At 36.1% G+C, this 25,688-nt stretch overlaps 1 protein-coding gene across 4 annotated transcripts in view; it reads right to left on the bottom strand.

Annotated features, from left to right (window-relative positions):
- LOC124541989 (GTPase-activating protein CdGAPr) overlaps window positions 1–25,688 on the bottom strand; it is a 74,014-nt gene that overhangs the window by 18,283 nt on the left and 30,043 nt on the right. The window contains exons 1-2 of one of the 4 annotated variants that reach the window (XM_047119935.1): window positions 3,203–3,437; window positions 2,764–3,112 (exon numbers count right to left, since the gene is read on the bottom strand). The exons of 1 other annotated variant lie outside the window; for it this stretch is intronic. In XM_047119935.1, the coding sequence (XP_046975891.1) occupies window positions 2,764–2,838 (75 nt within the window). In that variant the 5' untranslated portion in view covers window positions 2,839–3,112; window positions 3,203–3,437. Of the gene's footprint in view, window positions 1–2,727; window positions 3,439–25,688 lie in introns of those variants that run through there. 2 more of the 4 variants (XM_047119934.1, XM_047119936.1) reach the window with 2 other exon arrangements.

Genomic DNA, 25,688 nt, shown 5'->3' on the forward strand with positions numbered 1-25,688 from the left:
ATAAAATGATATGGGCCATCTTATAGATTTATTCAAGGAAAAAACAAACAAATAATAACTATACAATGATACAAAATAATTCTCTAACGATTTAGTTTTTAGAACTTTCTCGTTAATATAAAACGTTAAGACGCAATATTACAGTACAATGTAATAAATATAACAGTACATTCCTCCCTGCGATTCTTGTCATAAAATAAAATGTTACAGCAATATTATGTGTTCCCACCGGCCTCGTAACGCCCGCTGTATTTAACCAGAACACTAAATAGATGCAGTCAGTTTCGCATCGCGTATAAATCATTGAAATTCCTTGCAACCAGTGACCTTCTATCGAGCGTTTCCTGATGGAGCTTGAGAAATAGTTTAGTTCGCAATTGCTTTTTCAGTGCTCAAGCCAAAGGCCTTGGTTCTCATTATTAGGGTAAGAGAAATCAAGATATTGCCGTTTCATCGCGACAAATTAGTTAATTCAAGATCTCAAAAAAAAAAAATTTTTTTTCGAAAAAAATATTCAATGAAGAAAAATCCAAACTTACACTTATATAATTAATGTAATTAATGCGACAGTAAATGTATCTGTTCGTCACTGCCAAATCACAGATGCGAAGTAAGATACAATTTGGAATTGAACGTTAATTAAGTAGTCGTAATTATTAATATTAATTATTATTTTTGGATGTTTGGATGGGTACAACCAACTAACTTATTCTACTGCCACACAGCAGTAGTAAGCATTATTGTGTGCCATTTTCCAGTTAGTGAGCCAGTGCAACTAAAGGCACAAAAGATGTAACATCTTAGCTCCCAAGGTAGTAATGGTTCAGTGGTGACCGCTACCAGATGACCCATTTGCCAGTCCTATACGACATAACAAAAAATCTCGTGAACTACGAGTTGATAGCCTCTTCATTACAAGAGACTACAGATGGAAATTGCAAAGATCACAGTTATAATATCAACAAATTCAATCAAAAGTCTGAAATTTGATTGAATATTATTGATTTTTAACATCTTTAAACAATCAATCATTTATATAAATTTGTGAATATTCAATGTACTAACGTCAATACTTTAGATCTGTAACTATTTGGAGTTTATCCAGTTGCCAAAGTGAAATGAAACAGCACTGAAGGGTTAATCTATGTATATCTGTTGTGGTTTCATTAATGTACAACACAATCTTGCCGTAGTTTTGATACTTGTAACATGTTTATTTACATATATAGAGAGCACACTTTCTACTAGTATTTTTATTTCTTTCCCTAGTTTCCTGGAAAGTAATTAGCTCAGCTTAGTCAATTTGAAGCATATCAAGTAACATTGATAAATAAGTCACTCTTTACAAGATTATATAAATGATGAAAAAGTTTGAACTGAGATTACATTGATTTCTGGGTAGATATGTATAAATTGAAATGTAATTAATTATCATTCTGTCATCTGTAATTGAAATTATTGAAGAGTAAATAATGTGTTTGTTGCTAGTTTTACTCAGTAGCATCTACATTCTAAACCAGAGGTACCTTACACTTCATACATTGAAAACCAAGACAATATTACATGCTGTTCCTGGTGAATATTGGGCGAGTGGCTGCCGCAATAGTACTCAGAGACACCTTAAGTGTATTACCACAAATGATAATGTCAATATCAAAGTGTACTTTACTCAAGAAGCCTCTTGTGATATCACAAGATAGCATTTATTGTTAAGTTCTCACAAGTTGTCTAATTTTAATGATATTCTGCCATCTTTATGTCCACCAACAGTTTCCTGACCTACTCTTCAAAAGGAAAAGGAACCCTTAGCCCAGCACTGGCAAATGTATAGATTATCACAAGTTCTAAATGTAGATTCTACCATGACAAAGTTACTTTCTTGTTTCTTTGGGAATTGCAAAAATTCTAGTAATATTAACTGGTTACTTATTTGATCTTCGGGTAACAGCTGTATTAAGTGTTGGAACTATTTTATTAGTCTAACTTGAGTTTTAATAACTTTTTTGTGTCAAATTGTCAATTACCTGAAGGGAAGAAATATGTTTTACACACTACATCACCAAGACCCTTAAGAGAATAGTTGTTGAGTATAATCTAAATTTAGTACATGAATATATCGTGTTAATAGTATGTCTTAAAAATAGTACCATTTGTCTATGTTGATCTGTTTAAGCCCCTATGTTGATGTTTTATCTTATTAATCATAATAATCTAACTCTGATGAACATCCATTCCACAAAAACATCCATCTCAAACACATGCTCGTTCCTCAGACAGAGTAAGTTGAACAAATGCAATGAAGTAACTATGAAGAGATCACACAACCTTGAGCATAGGGGTGCCATGCTGGGGACCAATGTGTTTATATATACATTTATCTGTGAAAAATGAATCATAAGTATTTGTTGAGTTTTTACACTGAGCATGAATAGAGTAATCATAGAAATGTGTTATGAGTATATACTTAATGTCTATTGTAACATTCATAGTTAAATAAATACCTCCGCACAAGTCAGAACTACGATGAATGTGTTTAAACAAAACCTTTTGTCTTCAATTGCACACAATGTTCTTTATTAATAATCTTAGATGCCACTATTTAAAGCATGCAACATTTGTCAAAAACAGTATAAGTCAGGCCTTATTATAATTATGTTAGAAGTTCATAATAAGGAAGGAAATTAACGAGAGAGATGCAGAAATTAAAAAGAAAACGATAAAACATACAGACAACATATAGTCAGGCAGCTACTGGCCGCTCACATTCTGTCCGCAGAGCAGCCAGCCGTCGGAGCAGGCGCCGAACACTCTTCTCATGATCGAACAGCAGTCATACATAATAATATCGAGCCTACCGCCATTGGACAGGGAACTACGGCACTTCGAAATCTGGTCCCTCCTCTCAAAGGCTTTGAGCAATGCGAGTCAGGCATGTGTGGCCGCAGCGCTCGGCGTGCGCGCTGGACGCGGTCAGTGCGAACATTTTCACGGTTCAAAAATGGTATCGATTGCTTGTATTAAGTTACTTTGGCACTTTAACTAAACATCACTTTATTGTGACACCGGAATCGGATTTCGTAAGATTTTTGCAACTTCACGCTTCAGTACGGCACTGCAACGGAGGAAGAAGTTAAAAAAAAGTCACTGCATCAACACATTTCGACATTAAAAACAATATTTACTGTGAAACTGGGCTACAAACAAAAATAGCTGGCCCTAAGGACACACGCAGCGACGCGTCCGCGACGTGCACTGGGTATCTTCGTGTCTCGGCGTCGTTCGATCGACATCAAATCGTTTCAGCGACTAAATTAATTCAGGAAAAGCTTTTTCACCGAAATTAATGCGAATCGTAACTGAGGGACATAATTCGATTTGACAGCACGCCCCTCCGCCCCGCGGAGCTATTCTGCCAGAGAGCGGTCGATCGTGGTGTTGCCCGTGCACAAGTTCGCCCGCATTCTGTGGAACTTGTTATATTTTCCACACGGTATTCTCATCATAATATAATCATTTAAAAATAAATGTATATATATTATTGTTTTGACAAAAATTAAAACAAACACATTTTTGGAAATTAATAAGAAAGAACCAGTACAATTCAAACGTCCCTAATGCGTAAACGAGTACTGAGCAGACCTTACAAACGGGAAGTGAATTAATTAAAAAAACAAGTTTAATATCCGTCGAGGTTGGAAAGCAACGAATCAATTAGCATTTAATGACTTAGTACTTTTAATATGAATGTAGATATTAATAGACAGTTATATATTAAACATTAATAAATATATTTACTACACTGATACAATATATTATAATAATTATTATTAAATATGATATTTCATCTGTTATAAATGGTTCGATAAGATTTTTTTTAGTAAAAATATGTACATTTTTTGCCTTTACTTTTTATAACTTATTAATAGTTAAATAAAAAAACAACTGCTCGTCCGGCGTTAACCTGTAATTTTATATCAAATTATTTAATTGACTTAAATTGACGGAAGTTCATTGTGGTATAAATGTTTTCGCTATATCAACTGTTGGTTACCGTTTCCATGATAATTTTCTGTTCGTATTTTTTTTTTAATAGACATTACTATATACTACTAAATGTTTACAATTTGAGATTATACCTAACTGATTTTCAAGAGGAATATCAATGTAATTGAGATTTATGTTTATCGTGATCCACTATGAGATATCCAAATGTGATGATCACAATAGGCGGCACTGAGTACGGTGCACTTTAAAAAGTTTTTTTCTTTAAATCGATCTTTCTTTTAGCCAAACGCTTTAACTAAAGTTCATTTGATATGAGGTTCGCATGGTAATTTTAACTTAGATTACCAGTTAATCATTTCGATTGTTTTAAAGCAGTAAACCCGATACTGGTTAAAGAATAAAGCGCGGAATCGTTTACGGATAATTAAACTGATTTGGAAATTTAGAAAACTGTCATTGAAATTATTGCACAGTTTGAGTGTCGTTAAAGAATACGAAGGCGTTTGAATTGGTTAATCTATAACTATAAAATAAGTTGTATGTTCGCGTTTTTTTGCCGTAAATATAATTATTTATATGTAATGGAAGATTTAAATTAAAAATAGCTAAATAAAATACATTACTTATTTATGACTTATTTTGTATAATTATAATTAAAATAGAAGATACACCAAATTGAATAAAAGTAATATTTTAGTAATAGGCTATTTGACTGGTTTTTAAAATCCATTTTATATTATTAAGTAGAAGTTAAGGAACCCAGTAAAAGTTGTTTTTTTTTATTTCTAGTACATATTTGCCGAAAAATTATATATTAAAAATTCCATACTTAAATAACGCGCGAAAACGCTACTTGGACAATATGGCGCTGCAATGGGATCGGTGGCGTCACTTTGCTGTATTTTAATCTGTGGTACCTATAGTAAAAAATCAAGGTTTTATAAGAAATTGACTTCATCATAAGCCCGGCCAATCAGGAGCGTTTTGTCTCGAAACGTTTGAAAAAATGCATTTTTATTTATGGATTTTTCAATAAATTACGTATCATTTTCAACTTTCGTTAGTAAATAACCATTTTTAAACTGATAATATACAGTTTATTTTTCGCATTGTCAAATAGCCTATTGGTTAAATTAATATATTTATAGTTTTATTTAACTACAAGTCTCGAAAGCAAAGCAGAGTACTGCTACACGATTGTCAGAAAATAAAAATTAATTTAAAAAAGTGCACTGATGATAAACAAATACATAATAAGTATATGCAAACAATTTGATATAATTATTTGAAAAAAAAAGCCATTTACATTCATTTTAAAAAGTCATTCTTGTAATATTGGTTATATTGAATTTTTGTCATACTCGAGGACTTTATTTTGATTGCGTACAGAAAAAAAACGAATGAGTATATTTGAATATAATGATAATTGAAATATTGAACGTTCGTCATGTTCACTCCATACGCTTGAGACGCGTCCGCATGACGCAATGACATAATTGTCCGTGGGATGGCGTTCTCAGTACTCGCCTGAGATGTACGCATCGCAAGGTCGATTGAATATGAACTTTGAGGACAATTTCATTGCCTTTGTTATTGTTTAAGTATTCGAAACGTTATGTTAATAAATCTTATGTATACTTTAATTACCATAAGTCTAAGCCTCTATAAATTATTTTAAAGAATGTTACCGCAAAAAGCATGTATTCCGAGTTGATGCCATTGTTAAGAATTATATGAGCTAATTAAAAATTTAACGGCGGGAAAAGAAATGAAACCAACGCTTCGCGACGAGTTGTCCGAGCGAGTGCGTAAATATCTTTAGCGTTTCCCGCGATATAAACAAACAAACAAATCCTTGTCAGAATAAATTCCGCGTAAATCAATATAACAATTTTCGTCTTCTTAAATTACCCACCTGATTCTTTACATAATTTAGGAGCCCACGCACGGACAGATTCGACGTGTGATTTATACAATCATAAATTCTATCTAAGGACGCCCGTGTCCTCAAAAACATCTCTAATATTATAACTGAGACATGTAGATTCACGACAAATGCGTGAGGTTTGTGTTACATTGGCAAAGGATCTTAATGGAGATAAATAATTAATTATGACAACACATTTAGAAATCCGCTATATATAGCCCAAGCAGTGATAAAAAGTACTAGGTTTGAGGTTTAAATATCTACAACGATTTTGGCAAAATTGTAAGTTAAGTGGTAACATTCCTAAATGTCAACGTGACCCGTAATCTAATCTAGTGAATGGCAAACACCTTATTGCAGTTTTTTTCGCTTGCGTTAGCGTTGGTTAACACACGTGTTTAGAGATTCTGAGTGTTTACGTTTAGTTTTGTAGTATATTTTATTGTTAATAGTGCTTTAGTTGGTAGTTGGGTTAAGTGGTGTTACTAATATTTTTAAATCTTGTAAGTATTTATAGTATATTAATAATTTTTAGCTTGTAAGTTTTATAATGGAGGTTGATCCTCCGCCTGAACCCCCGGATCCGGGTGGCTCATTACAAACAAATACTGATACGCCTTGTCCTACCTCTACTCCTGTTTCTCGAAAACGCCAAGTTGACGAATCAATTAATTCCGATAGTAATCCTAAAAAAACAATAATTCATCCAAATTCGGCAAATCCCTCTATCCAAACAATTTATACTCACCCATCCTTCTCTGAAGGCCCTAAAATATATTCTGACGATGACAAAGGTCCTTTCATCGTTCAAGTGTCCCGGGAAGTGTCTGACCCAGCCTCAGGAACTACTATCCGAGCAATTAAATTTGGACAATTTCTGCACACCCATAAAATTCAAGGAATTATTAATGATGGTGTTAAAAATATAGGTCGAAACAAAATTTCTGTTGAATTTTCATCAGCTAAAGCAGCAAACTCATTTCTGGCAAATCCTATCGTTGAAATGTGCAAGTATAAAGCAACTGTACCGACTTTCAATGTAACCAGAATGGGTTTGATTAAGGGTATCCCCGTGGACTGGACGATGGAAGAACTTGCTATGTCACTTGAACTTCCCACTGGATGTGGTGAAGTAATGAAAATAAGAAGACTAAACAGAAAGACAATTAATGACAGTGTAACAACATGGGTTCCTACCCAATCTGTCGTTATTACGTTTAGAGGGCAAATACTTCCTTCAAAAGTTTTTTCCTACCATACATCCCTTCCAGTAGAGACTTACAAACTTCCGACCATCCAATGCCTTAATTGCTGTCGTTATGGTCATATTAAAACACAGTGCAGATCTCAACCTAGGTGTTATAAGTGTGCCAAATCCCACACAGGTGAGTCTTGTAGTGTAAGTAAGGATAACGCCACTTGCTTACACTGCTCTGGTATCCATTATACAACAGACAAGGACTGTCCTGAGTTTTCCCGTCAACAGTCAATTAAAATAGTTATGTCTCAGGATAACATATCTTATATTGAAGCATCCTCTCGGTTCCCTCCTGTTCGTAGATCCTATGCAGAGATTGCAAAGGAGATGTTTACCCCTCCCTCATATTCTCCAAATATCCAAAATCAACCTATCCCTTCAACTAATAGGTCCTATCGGAAGACTGTTATCAGTACTCCTCGCCCAAGATCACCTCTTGGTAAGGGGTATGATAAGCAGGCCCACCAGTCGATCATTAGTAATTGTCCCTCTTCTGCTCCTAACGGTTGTGCTCTCAACCAAAACACTCCTAATCCTCTTAATAGCAATCCTAACTTCTTAGAAATGCTAACAAAAATACTTCTTAGTATTATTTCAACATGTAACGACATCCCCTTACCGTCCAACGTTGCTCAAGACTTATGTCAATTATTCTCAATCCTTCACAATGGCCCTAATCAGCTTCCTTCAATGGAACTGCAAGAGCGTCCGTCCTAAAAAACATGAACTCCTCTCACTGATTAACCTCCATAAACCTATCATTATTGCCGTCTCTGAAACATGGTTGATCCCTGGATCCCGATTCCGGGTCCCAGGCTTCTCCTGTTTGAGGGATGACAGAAATGATGGTTATGCAGGGAGTGCCATTTTTATACGGCACTCCCTCCCCTTTTCCCAAATTCCCTTATCCCTTCCCAACCAGCATATTAATGCTGTTGCTGTCCGAGCCCTGAACATCTCTTTTCTTTCCCTGTACATTCCTCATCCTAATCCAGCTTTAATTCCTGATATTTCTGCCATCATTTCCTGTCTTCCTAGTCCTATCCTTGTAATGGGTGATTTCAACGCCCATCACACCTCCTGGGGTTCACATTTCTGTGACCCATTTGCTCTCTTGTTGATGGACATATTTGATGATGCAAACCTTTGCATCCTCAATAATGGCTCACCAACTCGTAGAGTATACCCTAACCAAAACCCAAAATCCGCTGTAGACTTATCCTTATCCTCTCCAGTCCTCGCTTCTCAAATATCCTGGAATGTCCTCTCTTCCTCTTTTGGTAGTGACCACTTTCCTATTGTCCTTTCTTTAAATCACCGATCCATTCCCCATATAAATCCAAACCCCTTATTAAAATATAAGTTAAAAAATGTTAACTGGTCTGCATATGCTGAGTCTGTTGATACCATGATCGACAACCTCTTTGTTTCACAAGACTATGGAGATGTAATTGTTTGCTATGATCTTTTCCTTAATGGCATTTTAACTGCAGCTGATCTTCATTTCCCTAAAAAGCGTATCTCAAAAACTCATTTGCTTTCCACCCCTTGGTGGGATGAGGAATGCAAGCGATTATCTGAACAGAGGCTAGAGGCTGAAGTTTCATACACATTGTGTATGTCAACGGATAATTTTAGTAGGTATCAGAGAATCGACGCAAAATTTAAACTGCTTATTTCTAAAAAGAAGAAAGTCAGTTGGATTCATTTTTGTGAATCCCTGAGTCCTCGTTCCTCTTCCTCTGCAGTTTGGTCCCAACTAAAAAAATTTCGCCGTTGCCTTAACTTTGTCAATCCTTCCTCAAATACTCCTTCTGAGTGGCTTAACAATTTCGCTGACAAGCTTGCCCCCCCATTTGTCCCTTATGAGGACAGTTTTCTAAATTCTACGCCTGCATCTACTTTGGATGAAATGGATGCCCCCTTTTCTTTTTCTGAACTTAATTGTGCTTTAAATGGTTTATCTGATTCTACTCCTGGGGAAGATGGCGTTCCTTACTCTTTTATCTCTAAATTAAACGATAAAGCGAAAACTTGTTTTTTAAATATAATTAACTCGGTTTTTATCAAAGGAATCGTCCCGCAATCTTGGAAGTCACAAATTGTTGTCCCGATTCTTAAACCGGGTAAGAACCCTTCAGATTGCAACTCATATAGACCGATAGCTTTATCGTCAACCCTGGCAAAGATCACTGAACATCTTTTGAAGAACCGCTTGGAATGGTTAATGGAAAGCAGAAATATACTTGCTCCCTCTCAATTTGGCTTTCGGAAGGGGTTGAGCACCATTGACAGTCTAAGCATACTTACAACAGACATTCGAATTGCCTTTGCTAAAGGAGAGTACCTTGTGGGAATCTTTCTTGATATATCTTCTGCATATGACAATGTCCTTCTTCCGTTACTCAGGCAGAAAATGCAACAGCTGAGTATTCCACCGAGGATTGTGCATCTCATATGTAATCTGTTAACTTGCAGATCCATAACGGTAAGACACCAACATCACTCTCTTCCCCCCAGACTTGTCTGGAAAGGTCTTCCTCAAGGCTCAGTACTCAGTCCTCTGCTTTATAGCATATACACCCATGACCTCGATTTGTCTGTTAACAATTTTTGCAACATACTCCAGTACGCTGATGACACTGTTTTGTATTTTAGATCTAGCTCCATTGAAAATTTAACGTTTCGATTAAACTCTGCTTTGCATTACCTACACCAATGGCTCTCTGACCATGGCTTATCGCTGTCGTTGGCCAAAAGTCAAGCAGTGATATTTACTAAAAAGAGACATATACCTTCTATTAATTTGTTTTATGAGGGTCAACGTATCAATTTTGTAGACAAAACAAAATTTCTTGGTATTATTCTCGATCAACGACTGAACGGAATTTCACACTCTGACCATTTAGCCAAGAAATGTGAAAAATCAATTAATGCCCTTAGAGCAGTATCTGGAGTTTGGTGGGGAGCTCACCCTTATACATTGAAGTTGATCTATAACGCAATAGTTCGTAGTCATTTGGACTATGGACTGTTTGTTCTAGATCCCTTCAATAAATCTGCTTCAGAAAAATTAAACAAAATTCAGTACAAATGTTTGCGCATAATCTTGGGTGCGATGAAATCCACCCCTACTAATGCTCTGCAGGTTGAGTGCGTTGACCCTCCTCTACATATAAGGAGGCAATATTTATGTGACCGCTTTGTCATCAAATTGTTACAGTTATCTTCCCATCCTCTATTGCCTCGATTAAACAAATTATCCCACCTTTACAACCCAGACAGTTCGAAATCCTCGTTCCTATTAAACAGTTTCCTCAAGTACACCAACCTCCCCCATCCCCTTTCCACTTTTCCTTCTAATCCCCTTTTTTCCACCTCATTTAATGCTCTTTTATATAATCCTCTTATTATCACAAATCTCGGTCTAATAAAAGGTTCTTCTGATACTGCTATCCAATTTCAAAGAATCTTTCATCAAAATTGGCCAAATCACCTCGCTATATATACTGATGCCTCTAAACTCTCACCCAACAGATGCGTTGGCGCAGCTTGTTGGATACCAAAATATAAAATAGCACTCCTTTTTAAATGCCCCCCAGAAACTTCTGTATTTTCAGGTGAAGCCATTGCTTTACTGGAAGCTATTAAGTATGCCCAATCGCACAACATACCTCAGTCTATTATTTTATCTGACTCTTTAAGCTGTCTGTTGGCCATTAAGGAAAATCCTTTTCGTAGCAAATTAAGACTTTCTATCGTTTTTAAGATCAGAGAGGCCCTGTTGTCCTGTCATCAACAGGGTCTACAAGTTTTGCTCGTCTGGATTCCAAGTCATTCCGGTATTATTGGAAACGAGATGGCTGACTCATATGCAAAGACTGCTATTCAATCTGGCTCATCTGAGCATTTTGTCAATTCCGCTAGAGACTTGCTCACTCTTGCGAAGGTTCAAATGGTTAAATCCTGGAGCTCTTTTTGGATTTCATCAAAATCGGTTAAGGGTAAGTATTACTCGGCGTTACAACCTGAAATTCCGAGGCGTCCTTGGTTTTCGTTTCTCAGGCACGCTGATCGTTGGGTCATTTCCACTATCTGTCGATTACGCCTCGGCCATTCCTGTACTCCTATCCACCTAGCTAAGATAAGAGTTCGAGATCACTCGCTGTGTGAATGTGGCCTAGACGAAGGCTCCGCAACCCATATCCTGTTCCTTTGTCCCAAACTTCTTCATCCCATTTATGATGTTCTCCCTCCTAAAGTCCCTCGCCCTATAAATGTTGAATGTTTGTTGACGTTTGTGTTTAGTCCATTTTGTACTTTTCTATGTAAATATATTAAATGCAATAAAATTAAGTTGTAAATAGTCCAATTGAGTGTGATATTTAAGTATATTATTTAGTTTAGAGTACTAACAATTATTTTTACTGTACCTTTTCATTAACCCTTAATGTTTGTGTTGTTCTAGGTTAAGGATTAACAAGGAAATTACTACGACTATGCTAATCTTCAAAATTTAATTGAGTTTGTTTCCTCAACTGTACCAATCAATCTCTTTCGTGTCTTCTCCATCCTACGTGACATTGGCGAAATAATCTGTGCCTTGTCGGCACAACTAAAAGCCATTAAACCAAGAATTGAATTCACCTTATTGCAAAATCTGGTAAATGCACTTGTTTTTTAGTGTTTCAATTTCAATGTATCACTATCCGGTAGTCAATCATTTAAATTATTAAACGATTTGTATAATTAATGCGGTTTTTTTATTCTGTTGAATGCATAGCCGGAGGCATTTCGTGCAAACAATTTATTAAAATATATAGAATATCATTTAGTCAATTAAATTATTTCACAAGATACAATTAACAGCTTCCTAATGATATAATTAATTTATTTATTTATTATATTCTATGAGTACTATAATACAAACAGATAGGTGTTGTTATGTCGCAATTCGAAACGGCAAGCATTGTTTGTATGTTTAAAAAGCGTTAATGTTTATAATTTAACAACTAATATTAATGCCAGTAATAATGATAATATATAACGTGGTAATTGTAAAAGTTTAACGTAGATAATATTGCTAACTACACTTTGCAATAAAACACTGCGTGATATTTAAATAATCGCGTGAAAAATTAAACGGGGGTTGCAGCCCCTGCTGAGTACTTACAAGTACACAACAGGGGCGAGCTGATCGAGTGGCGATTGTTTATATCTGATTGCATTTGTCAAAATATCCTTACTGAGGGATATTCAATGATATCATTTGTCAAACCACACGAACGCGCCCCTAGTGACCGATATTCCAATTCCTAAATATATTAACGTTGACGACCTCCATGGTCGAGTGGTGTGTACACCGGTTTTCAGGGGTACGCCATTCGGAGATCCCGGGTTCGATTCCCGGCCGAGTCGATGTAGATTACCATTAGCTTTCTATGTTGTCTTGGGTCTGGGTGTTTGTGCCGTCGCTACTTCTGATTTCCATAACACAAGTGCTTCAGCTACTTACTTTGGGATCAGAGTAATGTATGTGATGTTGTCTCATATTTATTTATTATTAAGGACTTAAAAGGTGATCCCTTATGAAGTTAAACGTGGTTGAGCCGTCTATTTCCTCGTAAGCGTATATTTACTCGAGAAAAACGCAAATTAGCAGTCCGTTTAATTACGGCTCGCGTTGATAAATTAGTTGAGTCACTTTATTGCGTCGTTGAAGGAGTGATCGTCGCTCGTCTGAGTGGCGGCGGCGTCGTCGGTTGAATAAGATTTAGGAGGCGTCCGCGTCAGCTCAAAAATGCGAGACTTACCTTGTAACTTAATTAGGTAAATTCCTTTTCAATAACGCGTGCTTTAATGCATTTATTAACATAATTATTTACGCTAAGGACACAAATAACCAAGTGTATAAATAAAATCAGTTTGTATACTTGACCATTATTTTTCGCAGGAAATATGCATTAAATAGGTACCTAACTTTGAGATGGATAGAATAGGTATTTAATACCTATTATAAAGTAAATATAATATGAATATATTATAAAGTATATATAATATGTATTTTTAGAACCAGTAGTAGGAAGTAGGTTAACCTCTAAAACTCTTATCTTTAATTTAAAATAACAATCAATCTACCACATTAGAAAAACTTTTACTCTACAACACAAATAACCATCAATAATCACATAAAACCGTAATAATTATATTGGCGAACCCAATGTGTCAACTACGAATCTCCCGCCTTTTTTTTTAAAGGGAAGTTGTGTGACTTGACACAGATGTTGCTTGTTTATTCCAACAGTATATATAAAGTTATAAACATTATTGCAAAAAGTAGGTGAGTATTCGTCGTAATCTTTATGTCCTTTGATTACGAACTCGATTCTATGATTCTATGATGATCTATTATTATGTAATGTAAAAAAAAATATATAAAATAATCATAGATGTTAATAAGTATGAAGCATGAGGTCAGCGAATAATTATTTAAATACAAGCCAGCGATTGTTATCGACGTCGGAGGGGTCTGCGGGTTTTTTTGCTTGAATTCAATATTACGAGGCATTTCCAGGATTATCGATCGTTTAATCGAAAAGAAAACGCAATAACTACGTAAACGCTAAAGCCTTGCTTCTAGCATTTAAACAAAGCGACTACGATTTTATATACAATAGCGGGATCGTCGAGTTCTTACAATGGCAGGTCGATGACCTTGCATCCCGATTAGCCTGCTGCCTGATCCTACGAGTGGGCACCTTAAAGTTCAGTTCAGATTATTCTAGAACAGGAAGGCGATACGTATACTATGAAAGCGGTAACGCGACGCGCTCGCACAGTTAATAGCTGATACCATCTTTATGGTCGCATTGTATTAACTCACTAACTTACTATACTCGGTGCAGTCAGTCATATCTACCGTTAAGCAGTAATACTTAGTATTGTTGTGTTCTTGCGATGTTGGGAACTATTAAATATTTCTTACGGCATCAATGTCTGTGGGCAGATTTGGCTAGCCATCAGGCGACTCATTAGACCGGTGTTTACTATATTTTTTTTTTATTTTTTTTTGATGGAATAGGTTGGCGGACCATATAGGCCACCTGATGGTAAGTTGTCACCGTAACCCATAGACAATAACTCTGTAAAAATTATTAACTATTCCTTATATCGGCAATGTGCCACCAACCTTGGCAACTAAGATGTTACGTCCCTTATGCCTGTAGTTACATTTAAAACAGATAAATAATAATTTCCAGGTGCAAATGAAATTAAATTAAAGCAAATAGACGCACCGAAACGATGCAGCCGTTGCAGCTGCGACGTTTGGCTTCACGTGTGCTAGTTACCGACTCAATTGAAGATTTAATTAACTAATTAAATCGAAAGCTTTTAAATATCAATCAACAACAATGCCAATGAATAATCTTTGATACCGCGCCCCATTGTAGCGGCGGCCTTATTCAGCGTCGTATTGCTTCATTGATGCGATAAGCCCATTCCATTAAACAATCGCTGACATAACGTCTAGTCTCCGACAGGTTGAGTAAACATCGGAAACAATGGCGCCGACTTTCTATAAAAATAAATATATGTGACAGAGTTCAATAACATATACCGGCCCAGCGCGTCTGCACTTAATACATATATGCTGCACCGCGCTGAAGCCTCGTAACATAAGTTCAAGTCTGTATGATCCCTAAATATGATTACGATTTGAGTCTAGTTACTAGCTCAAGATTTCAAGACTGGGTTTAAGTACCGGATTGAGAAAACTTTTTATTTGACAAATTCTCTCGAGCAATCCACCGGAAAGTAGATTAAGCCGTCAGTTTCTTGTTATACTCTGGTCGTAGAATCGCTGATCCAAGGAAGTATGAGAGCCTAACTCTCATCTATGGTGTGGTCTGCTGTATCCATCTTCATGACCGAAAACATTCAGCAGTCTATCGACACTTATTATGTTAAAGGCTATCACTAAACCGTTTCAATTAATGTATGCGTCATCTAATTACATAGCAAACACAAGAAATAGTGTAAATAGATTATGCAATTAATTTAGTATAAAAACTTGCTCTAGTTGTAAGACACTTTAGGTATCCGCTGCGAAATATTAGCACTTCCTGTTTATTGATAACTTGTTTAATTATTCCGATAGCTTTAAATTCAGTAATCAAGTATTTACATGATAAAATCTTAGTGATTATTATCAAAGATAAACCGACTAAAAATAAATTGACAAATTGCGAATATATAATGAGACAACGTCAGAAATAGTGTGGTAAAAGAAAATATGCTGCGCCGACCCCCTGTATGATTGGGATAAGGGTAAGATGATGATGCGAATATATAATCACTTCTAGAATTAATATCTTGTTGGTCGAGGTTTATTCGCAGTTGGATGCAAACCTGACTCGTCCAGATTGGCACCAAAAAGGCATTCGTGCCGCGATGCTCAAATGAAAAGCCGTAGGTCCTGCGTGACGTCCTAGAATACATCCAATACAAAGGTAGCCGAGACTGGATCCTGATGGAAGGTTTCGAACAATGAGTAACGGTACTGCGTCCACAGACACTAGTAGTAAATACCTACAACACTTTTCAGTACAATTGGATTTGGAGTAATGTAAAATTAGATTCAGTGAATTGTTATCGCCATCCGATTTCCGGTCAAATTTCATCTCAACGGATGGCAGCACTGTGCAACGTGCAGTTCGTAGGAGGCAACTTCAGGGATACCATAGCTGAGTATTATTTGGTAAAAGTACTTTTGACAGTGTACCTGTATTTTTGTTATTATAATAGATAATAAATTATAAGTGTATATCGTGTTACATTGTGTTAAATAAAACAATAGTTAATATAATCAAGTTAAACAGACACGGACGCTTAGTCTGCACGGATAAAAAGTATATATATGTATGTATATGCAGATTCTGCCTAGAATACCGTCCTGATGTCGTATACACTAATTACAATGCGTGCGACGTGACGTCACTCGCCTCAACGAACACGCGATTCTTGCGGCGTGTGTCGTGTCGATAATAACTCAGATAAACAATTATTGTCATTTCGAGAGTGTAAACAAACTTGACATCCGATAGAGTTGAATTGTTGACCGCTGTATTGTTTTAATGTTACGATAACCTCCGTATTTCATGCGATATCACTACACTACTTCACTACTATAAAATAAAGTCGCTTTCTCTGTCCCTATATCCCTATAGCACACTTCAGACATACGTCTTTAAAACTACGAAAAGGATTTTGATGCGGTTTTTTTAGTAGATAGACTGATTCGAGAGTAAGGTTTTCTTGGATAATACATGGACAATATTGTAAAAACACTGATAATTTTAGAGGATTCTAACGTGATGTCGTAATAAACAAATTCTGTCGTACATTTAGTATCAGCTTTGTATCAGAACGAAGCCGGGGCGGGTCGCTAGTGCGTATATAAAATTGAAGTAAAAACCTAAGCTTTTTTTTCATTTTAAGAGCTAATTCACATAGGTCGCTCTGGTAAATTACACAAATATTTCTATCGTTACATTAATTATACTGTGTTACCGAGTGCCGCTTGTTTATATTACGTTTACCTATATTGTACATAATTTTGGGTAAGTAGGATTAGTAATACATATAAATATAACAAATTCTAATTGATCTATCTATTAGTTGTGCTAGAAGGAGTTCGCTAGGAACGCACTCCAATAAATGTGGTGTATTGGGATTATTTTAGGATTGGAATTGGGAACTTAAGTGTTTCTTAAGTCAAACAATTTCAATATCACAAATAGTTGTATTAGTTTAAGTTATCCCTTCTGCCGCGCGTCCCGATACGCACATTCAATTGTCTTGTCTGACACGATACTAGTGCAGTGTAGTGGGTGCCTTTATAAATGTACTCGCTACGCACTCGCCTATACATATGTATATGTACATATAAAATCTGATATTTTTGTTTTTTATTGAGCTATATTTTATATCGAGGGATTATTAAGTCGTACGGCAGTGTGCACACTTCCAACTACCAGACAATTTTTTTTTTTTTGCAATAACTTTTTATCGGCGCGATTTGGTGTTTCGCCAGGAGATCATGATAATCGTATATCGTATGAGAATCGACGAATACTGCAGCAACCAAGCTGTATATGACTTCAGCTGACGCCGCTGTGATTGAAGACAATAGCGATTTATCACTAACGCATTGTATTGTCGCCGCTGATAACGAGTCGCTGTACGCACCCGACGAGCGGCACGTAGTACCAAGTAAACAGTAAGTACCTTGTCGGCTGTGCTGTATTCAGCTAAATCTATACGAAGCATCTCTAAATATATAACTTAGGAGATTAAATTAACGTACTTCAGAACAACACAAATTAGTTAAGTACCTGCTATACAAGAAAAAAATATATCTGTAAAGTCACTGCTATAAAACAAAGTATAGTACGACACAAATTAGATGTAGCATCGGAAAATGCAATGGAATGAAAATAAAACCGATTACTGCCGATTTACACAACCAATAGAAATAGCTCCCCATCGCGCCATTCGACGCTATTGGTCGCTATAGATTCTCGCGTCAGAGCAATTAAGTGCTTGTAAATCGACGCGTCAAATTGACGAATATATTAAGTCATATGATATTACAAGTTATTACGTTTGTGCAAAGATCATATTCGCATGAGAAATACATATTGATAATTTGGGAGAGTGTACTCATTTCGGATGTGATCGGTTTTACAAATTTTGCCGACGCTACATCTAAGTTGTGTCAGACTATAACCACGTCTGTGTGTCTAAGCGATAAACACCACAACTTGCTTCTATTATTCATTCGGCTTTCACTGATGGAAGAAGTGATTTATGAGGGAGGTTTATGTCCATAATTAATTATAGTTTTGTGCGGCGACTGACAAATGGCTCAAACACGGCGATCGACGAGGTAGTCGGCCATAATCATGTTAACTGGACACTAACTGCCAACGCTTGATGCAATCGAGCTACATGGAGGATATAAGCTTTCTATATAGAAGGGAAGCTGGTAATATATTATGTATTTATACTTATTGTTCTCACGAACAAAACACATTAACACGTTCACAGGTATATAATAAATAATCGGTATCTACGTTGTATACTGAGCAGTAGGCGGCCTTATCGTTAAAGCTATCTATTTCAAGCAGACTTAGGGCGAGGGAAAATTCTTAAAAGACCTAATGATTAAGTAAATATAAATTGTAATATATGGCGCAGCATTAGATAATTAGATACTTTGATTCACTTCGTTTAGAGATTTGATTCTGGATGCCAGTGAGAATCATGTTAGAAAAACAAGAAATGTCAGCTGTCAAGCAGGATATGACAGAAAGTGTGGCGGCTTCTAAAATATTGTGAAAATCAATACCCAGTTGTAGATTTGTTGTATTATTTAATATGTCGAAAATGAGTACCCCGAACCAAACAATCTTGCCGGCGCTCCGGAATATACTACATATTTACAATGGATAATATATCTGTTACTTGGAAACAGAAAATGATACGCCAAACGGTAATTTTGCCTAGATAGACGATGAAAACTTTAGACAAAATAAAGTGCGCATAATTTTTTGCATATTTAAGGGGACTACAGGAGCTAATTGCCCTTGAGAATCACGCGCACACATACATACACTAACGAGTCTAACGACAAAAACGGCATGTCCCCCCGCGCACTACGCTTAGCGAGGCGGCGAGGTTACGCCTGAATATTCCAATAGATGGCGCCGAACCGCCGCGCGCCGCGCCGAGCGAAAGCGAAGCGAAGTCAATTCTATCAATTCTATCAATCATAGATTTCATAAAAATAGACAGGACAACAGAATTATTTTAATTTCTTTGTGTCATTTAAAAAATTATGATAAAATTAAACAGAATTAATTAAACTTAAATTATTATTATTTTATGTACAAAAAATAGTTAATTTAAACATTTTTTTCTTTAATTTTTACTGTATCAATTCAATTAGTTGTAATACTAAATATTAAATCGTACCTATTTTTAAATTTTGTAAGTTTGTTAAGCGATTTATTAAATAAAATTGGAACTGTTCGTAATTTGTACACTGACAAAAAGCGTAGAGTTTGTTCGTTTTACTAATATCGGTACACAAAGTACAGTAGTAAAAAAAAATTAAGTTAAAAAAGTCAGCATCAAAAAGTTACTATAAAAATAATATCGTCAAGTCAGTTTAGTAGAATTATTGGTTAACTCGGTCAATCACAGTGGGTTTAGTCATAAATCTCATAAAAATAGTTTGGATATTAGAATTATTTGTATTGTTTTTGACTGATATTTCAAATAAAACTGATTCAATTAAATTCAAATATTTTTATTTATTTTTGTTTTAACAAAAAAACAAATAAATTTCGTTTCAATTTTTTTATTAAAATATTTTTTTTTATTATTCGTTCGTCGTCGTTCGTTATTAAAATATCTTGGATACTTGCAATCAATATTTCACCCACTTTCACTGAAGCTACGAGCTAAAATTTTTCAATTGATACTATTTCCAATCTTTAAAAAATATTGAATTACGTATATGACACTTCTAAATATTTTAGTTCTTTGGTTCACAAAAATTACATATTTCAAGATGGCCCAGTGGGTAGAACGCGCGCATCTTATTGCGGGTTCAAACCCAGGCAAGCACCACTAAATATTCATGTGATGTGCTAATTTGTATTTATTTATTTTTTTTATTATTAAATTTCATCCATACATAACTATATTTCCTATTATACACAAAATTGATAAAATTAAACTCTAACGTAATAGAAATAGCTTCCGTGTTATTTTTTTTCGATTTTCTTAATTCTGAAAAAAATAAATGCATAGTTGTTAGGAATTAAATTTTAATAATTATAAAATATATATATTTTTTTAAATATAGTCCTTTAAAAATAATAAAATTTTAGTCCAGAGTGCGGGGATCGAACCCGCACATTCTTCTTGGACTTGCTTGCATTGACCAAATACTCCATGGTGACTGTAAGAAATCTGTCGAAAAATCTGATTCTATGCGAACTAATTGCATTGTTTTTAATAAATGTTTCCAATAATCATTATTTATAATATATATATATATGTTTACTAATTAAATACTCTTACCTTTTCATATTATCTTTCATATGTTCGGCTTTTTAATTTATATGAACGTTTTTTAGTTTTCTTCACAGATTGTACTTTATTTCCCATGTTTACAAAATTAAACTTTATAAAAAATAACTTAACAAAAAAATAAATGGCTAACTACAACTAGACTATTTTAACTTAATATATTTATTTACATAAAAGAATAATATTCGACAATTAATTTACAATTAAATTTACACAAAAATAAAATCTACGAGATTTTATTCGCAACGATGCGGTGAAAAGAGCGACACGTCTGTATAGCAACAGGCCTCGGCCGGCAGTGTCTGTACGAGGCGCTCACGCACACATGCTTACGCATTTTGGTCGAAAATAAGAAAATCTGATTTAAAAAAAATCTATTGATTTTACTAAATAATTAACATAATAAATTTTTAGTATATTGTTTGTAGAATAATCTGACAAAAGACCAAAATTATTGAAGGTATATAAGTGTAGTTAAAAAACAAAAAAAGACTTTTTTAGAGGTAACTTTGCGATTTTTTTCTATCGTACCAAATTAATTACATCATGTTTTCAACACAATTAATAACTAGCATCTATCCTGAAGATTAACATATATTTTTTTCATTTGGTTTATTGCATTGGATTATATACTTTTTGGCATTTTAAAACTTGCATTTAGCTCATGTAGTCCCCTTAATAATAACAGTTATATATTACAAACATTTAATTTTATTCATAAGTATATTTCAGCTAAATTTATCGAGCGACGCAAACCGTTTTTGCGCTGTTAACCGACAAAAAGTCTCCGATGATATTTTTTATAATTCCTTAAGCGATTCCAAGTTAACTGTTTCGCAAAAATAAATTATGATATGCGGCAAGAAGTATCGGTGGCTCTCAACGCTGGCATTGCGGTTGTTATGGGTAAAAAACTGGAACAGTTATGGTTGGCGCTAGGCGGGTGCACACGACCGCCGGAATTGTTGCCGAGACACGCTCAGTGCCAACACTTTGATACGTCAACTACTGTATAGGTAATTTTCGTTGTTATTTCACCATGTTTGTTTTTTTAATTATAAATGAATTTAATAATAAATCAATGAGTATTAAATTTATTTACATTATAATATTTGTCATTAAAATCGAAATTACTTTACCCGAGTAGGCTTTTATAATCAAGATTTTACAAAACTATATGAAATGAAGCAACCACCGGTTCGGATAGTAGATTCTACCGAATAGAACCCCAATAAACTCAGTAGCTACTTTTCTAATCGGTAGGTCATCATTAAGTTTTTTTTACATTTATATTTAACTTATATTCGCGTTAGAAATCAAAATAAACTTTATTCAAGTAGGCTTTTACAAGCACTTTTGAATCGTCATTTAACAACTATATTAAGTGACGCTACCACCGGTTCGGAAAGTAGATTCTGCCGAGAAGAACCGGCAAGAAACTCAGTAGTTACTCTTTTTCAACATTTATAAAATACAATCATATTAGTTAAATACAATTATATATGAACGTAATGTCGAATAATATACCTTTTTTATCAATTTATTTTTTTACAAACGATTTGAATTTACGAAACGGTAAAGTTAAAAATGTCTGCGGAATTTTATTATAGAAACTTTATTATTCAGTTCGTCAACCATGCAAAGTTGTCGACGCGTTATTGATACGACGCTTCCCCTAAAACCGTTGCTACCGATAATTTCCTACTTTTTTTTATTGGCAACTTCATTTCATATTTACAAAAATAAAAATGAAGCTCGTTTTGTGTACTTTATAAGGATAGCGCGTGTACACCGGCTTTAACGAGTGAGTCGCTGATGCAAAACAAACGGCGGCGAGACGGGCGCGATGTGAACGAGCCGCAAGCGCAGTCCCGCAACGACGGCGACGTGACGTGGAGCGCGCGCTCATCCGACACACGACTGTGTAATACACTTCGACACCGATGTCTGCTGCGGAGTCGAGATGGCCCAGTGGTTAGAACGCGTGCATCTTAACCTATAATTGCGGGCTCAAACCCAGGCAAGCACCGCTGATTCATGTGCTTAATTTGACTTTATAATTCATCTCGTGCTCAGCGGTAAAGGAAAACATCGTGAGGAAACCTGCATGTGACAAATTTCATAGAAATTCTGCCACATGTGTATTCCACCAACCCGCATTGGAACAGCGTGGTGGAATATGTTCCAAACCTTCTCCTCAAAGGGAGAGGAGGCCTTTAGCCCAGCAGTGGGAATTTACAGGCTGCTTACAGGCTGGCAGTCGGTGCAGCGGCGTACTGAAGGTTTGCTCCGGTGATCTACACGTTAGATAGGAGGCCGTATCCCGAGCTCTTCAAACTACAAACCCGAGGATGGGGGTAATAAAAATATTCGATTTTGCCGTCAACTTCCGGTCGTGTTCGGCATGCCGCCCATCTGATTGGCCAAAACGGTCAGGACGACAACAACGTAAATTTTCACGGCGGTGTTTTTATTCCAGTTGGTCCTGACTTGTTGTGTAGCTACATTTATTTATGATTTGTATAAACTTATTCAAGTGTCCGATGTATTAAAGTTCTTATGTAATGAGTCATTTCCCAGTAACGGTCATTTTTTTTTTTAAGGTATAGTTTGGCGGACGAGCATATGGGCCATCTGATGGTATGTGGTCACCATCGCCCACAGACAATGACGCTGTAAGAAATATTAACTATTCCTTACATCGTCAATGTGCTACCAACCTTGGGAACCAATATGTTATGTCCCTTGTGCCTGTAGTTACACTGGCTCACTCACCCTTCAGACCGGAACACAGCAATACTGAGTACTGTTATTTGGCGGTAGAATAACTGATGAGTGGGTGGTACCTACCCAGACGAGCTTGCACAAAGCCCTACCACCAAGTAATTATATCTTATAATTGGTTAATGGTCCGCCCGGTGGTAAGTGGTCACTATGATCCATAGACATTGGTGCCGCAAGAAATGTTAACTACTCGTCATATACAATGTGACGTCATTCTAGTTCGCAATTCTTCAAATTCGAATTCCTGGAACACGTGACACTATATGTAGCAGGTTCAAAGCCTTCGTGTTTACAATTCTAAACGCGGCTAGCGTTGATGGAAAACCTCGTAAGGAACCGCGCAAAAGTAAGATGTAAATTTGCGAGCTTTGTCTCCTCAAACCCGCAACATTGCATTTGATTAAGCTCTCAGCAGCTCGCACCGACATAGTAGGGAACCTTCTCCAAAAGTTGGACTATCTGACACAAACACTAGCTTACTATTCTATTTCTTTGCGTAAAGATAAAAGTGTACATATGATTTGTAGTATTTTAGAATGTATATGTATTACGGCTGGTGAATGATCGCTGGTCTGTATCAATTGCCGGATCAAGCGTGAGAAAATGTCAACGAGACGTGAAGTTTCTTTGTATATATAACTGTGGTAACCTGTACGTGAGGTGACAGCAACCTGGGTTTGGGTACACCACCTGGGGGTATTACGAGATCTGTTCGCTGATGCGGCTGGTTCATTGTGTGACAAAATGTAGGTTCTATTCGACGAGAATTGGATCATTAAATTCGTGTTCTTCAAAGGCAGATCTTGGAATGTTTCCATTTTATACCATTAGGAAAAAATTTTTTTATGTATTTTTATCATTTGCATTTTTAAGCACGCACAGTAAGTAGTAATGAGCACTAACTCTTGCACACACAGCACACACAATACTGCCTAGGAATTTGTAACCACGGCCGAAATAGATCAGAACGTATCTTACTCTTATTTACCAGTTGAATCTTAGCCGATCACGTACTATTTCCGGCAACGACTTTGGTTACTGTACATAGCTATTAGTATATATAAATATTATATTTAAAATAGGCAATGATCAATTTTTCAGCTCCAAATGTGACAAGTAGAGCCTTCGACTGTCGCGTGCTCCGTGTCGTCAAACATCGCAATACATCGTGAGTGAGTGAATGAATGAAAGAAGATGAATGATATTCATATCAGATTTAGTCACGTCACTAGTAAAGTATATACCTTATTTAAGTAGAATCTTAATGTTATTATTGAATGGTCGTGAAAGCTACTGAATGTGGATTCCACCGAGAAGAACCGGTACGATACGCTATAGTGACCGATAAATATATTCAAATCTCACCTCGAGATATATTAATAACCACAGCTTAGTATACTGCACCGCGGTGCGATTCTGTTAGAATTAACTTCGTAACCCACTCGTAACATCCTGACAGGCGACTTTCAGTGAATCTTTAGATTTTATTATTGTCATAGTCAATGTCACATATCACATTCAGACATTTCACTCTCGTGTCCAGCGGTGAGATTCGTGTTACTTGTTACAGAATAGCCGAACTGAACTATATACTTATGTTATGTTATCACGCCTGACACATAGATACATTTTTTATTATAACTGGCGTGAGCAATGTTACGTCTTTAACAATTCCCCCACAGTCGCGAAGCAAAACCGCACCTTAAAGGAAAGCCATCGTTTGTCGTCGTATTCAAATCTGAACACACTTTGATCGAGTATTTCCTCGGTAGGGCTTCGTGCGAGCAGCGAGTTTAAATTCCTCACAGCACCGATGTCTGTGGCCAGCGGTGACCACTTACCATTAGGTGGTAATGTCACATTTTACTACGTATAACCGGAACACTACGTTACATAGTCATATATATACGCGTATGTATATCGGGGTCAAGATAAGAATGTACTTTTACTGATCTCGAGGTCGCTCGCTGAGTCAGGTCGTTCGTCACTGAACAATAAGGTCAGAGTGAATGATACATTGTTGAGAAGTCAAGAGAATGAATTAGAAAACTGTAAACGACGCACGCCCGCCACACGCGACCGGACCCGCGCGCTGGCTCGAACCGACGGCGAACTTATACTATGCTAATTACTCACACGAACGAACGCACAGTATTGTGGTTTGAATATTCATTATCCCCTAAACTCCAACTCAAAGCTTGTGTTAGGAGTGGGGACGACATTAGGCAAAGGGATTGGCATCAATCCCGAGACTTTTACGTCTTTCGACTTTTATAATTCATCTCGTGGTCGGCGGTGAAGGAAAACATCGTGAGGAAACCTGCATGTGTCTAATTTGATCAAAATTCAGCCACATGTGCATTTCACCAACCCGCATTGGAACAGCGTGGTGGAATATGTTCCAAAACTTCTTAATGGAAGAGGAGACCTTATCTCAGCAGTGGGAAATTTACAGTCGTTACTTTACTTTACTTTTAGTCGAGATCGTCACAAAAGTCATGAGATCGCAGATTCGATTTCAAAATCTCGGAATGTATTCAAAACATTTGTGTA

This window comes from Vanessa cardui, chromosome 29 (assembly GCF_905220365.1).
Source record: "Vanessa cardui chromosome 29, ilVanCard2.1, whole genome shotgun sequence".
Lineage (NCBI taxonomy): Eukaryota > Metazoa > Arthropoda > Insecta > Lepidoptera > Nymphalidae > Vanessa > Vanessa cardui.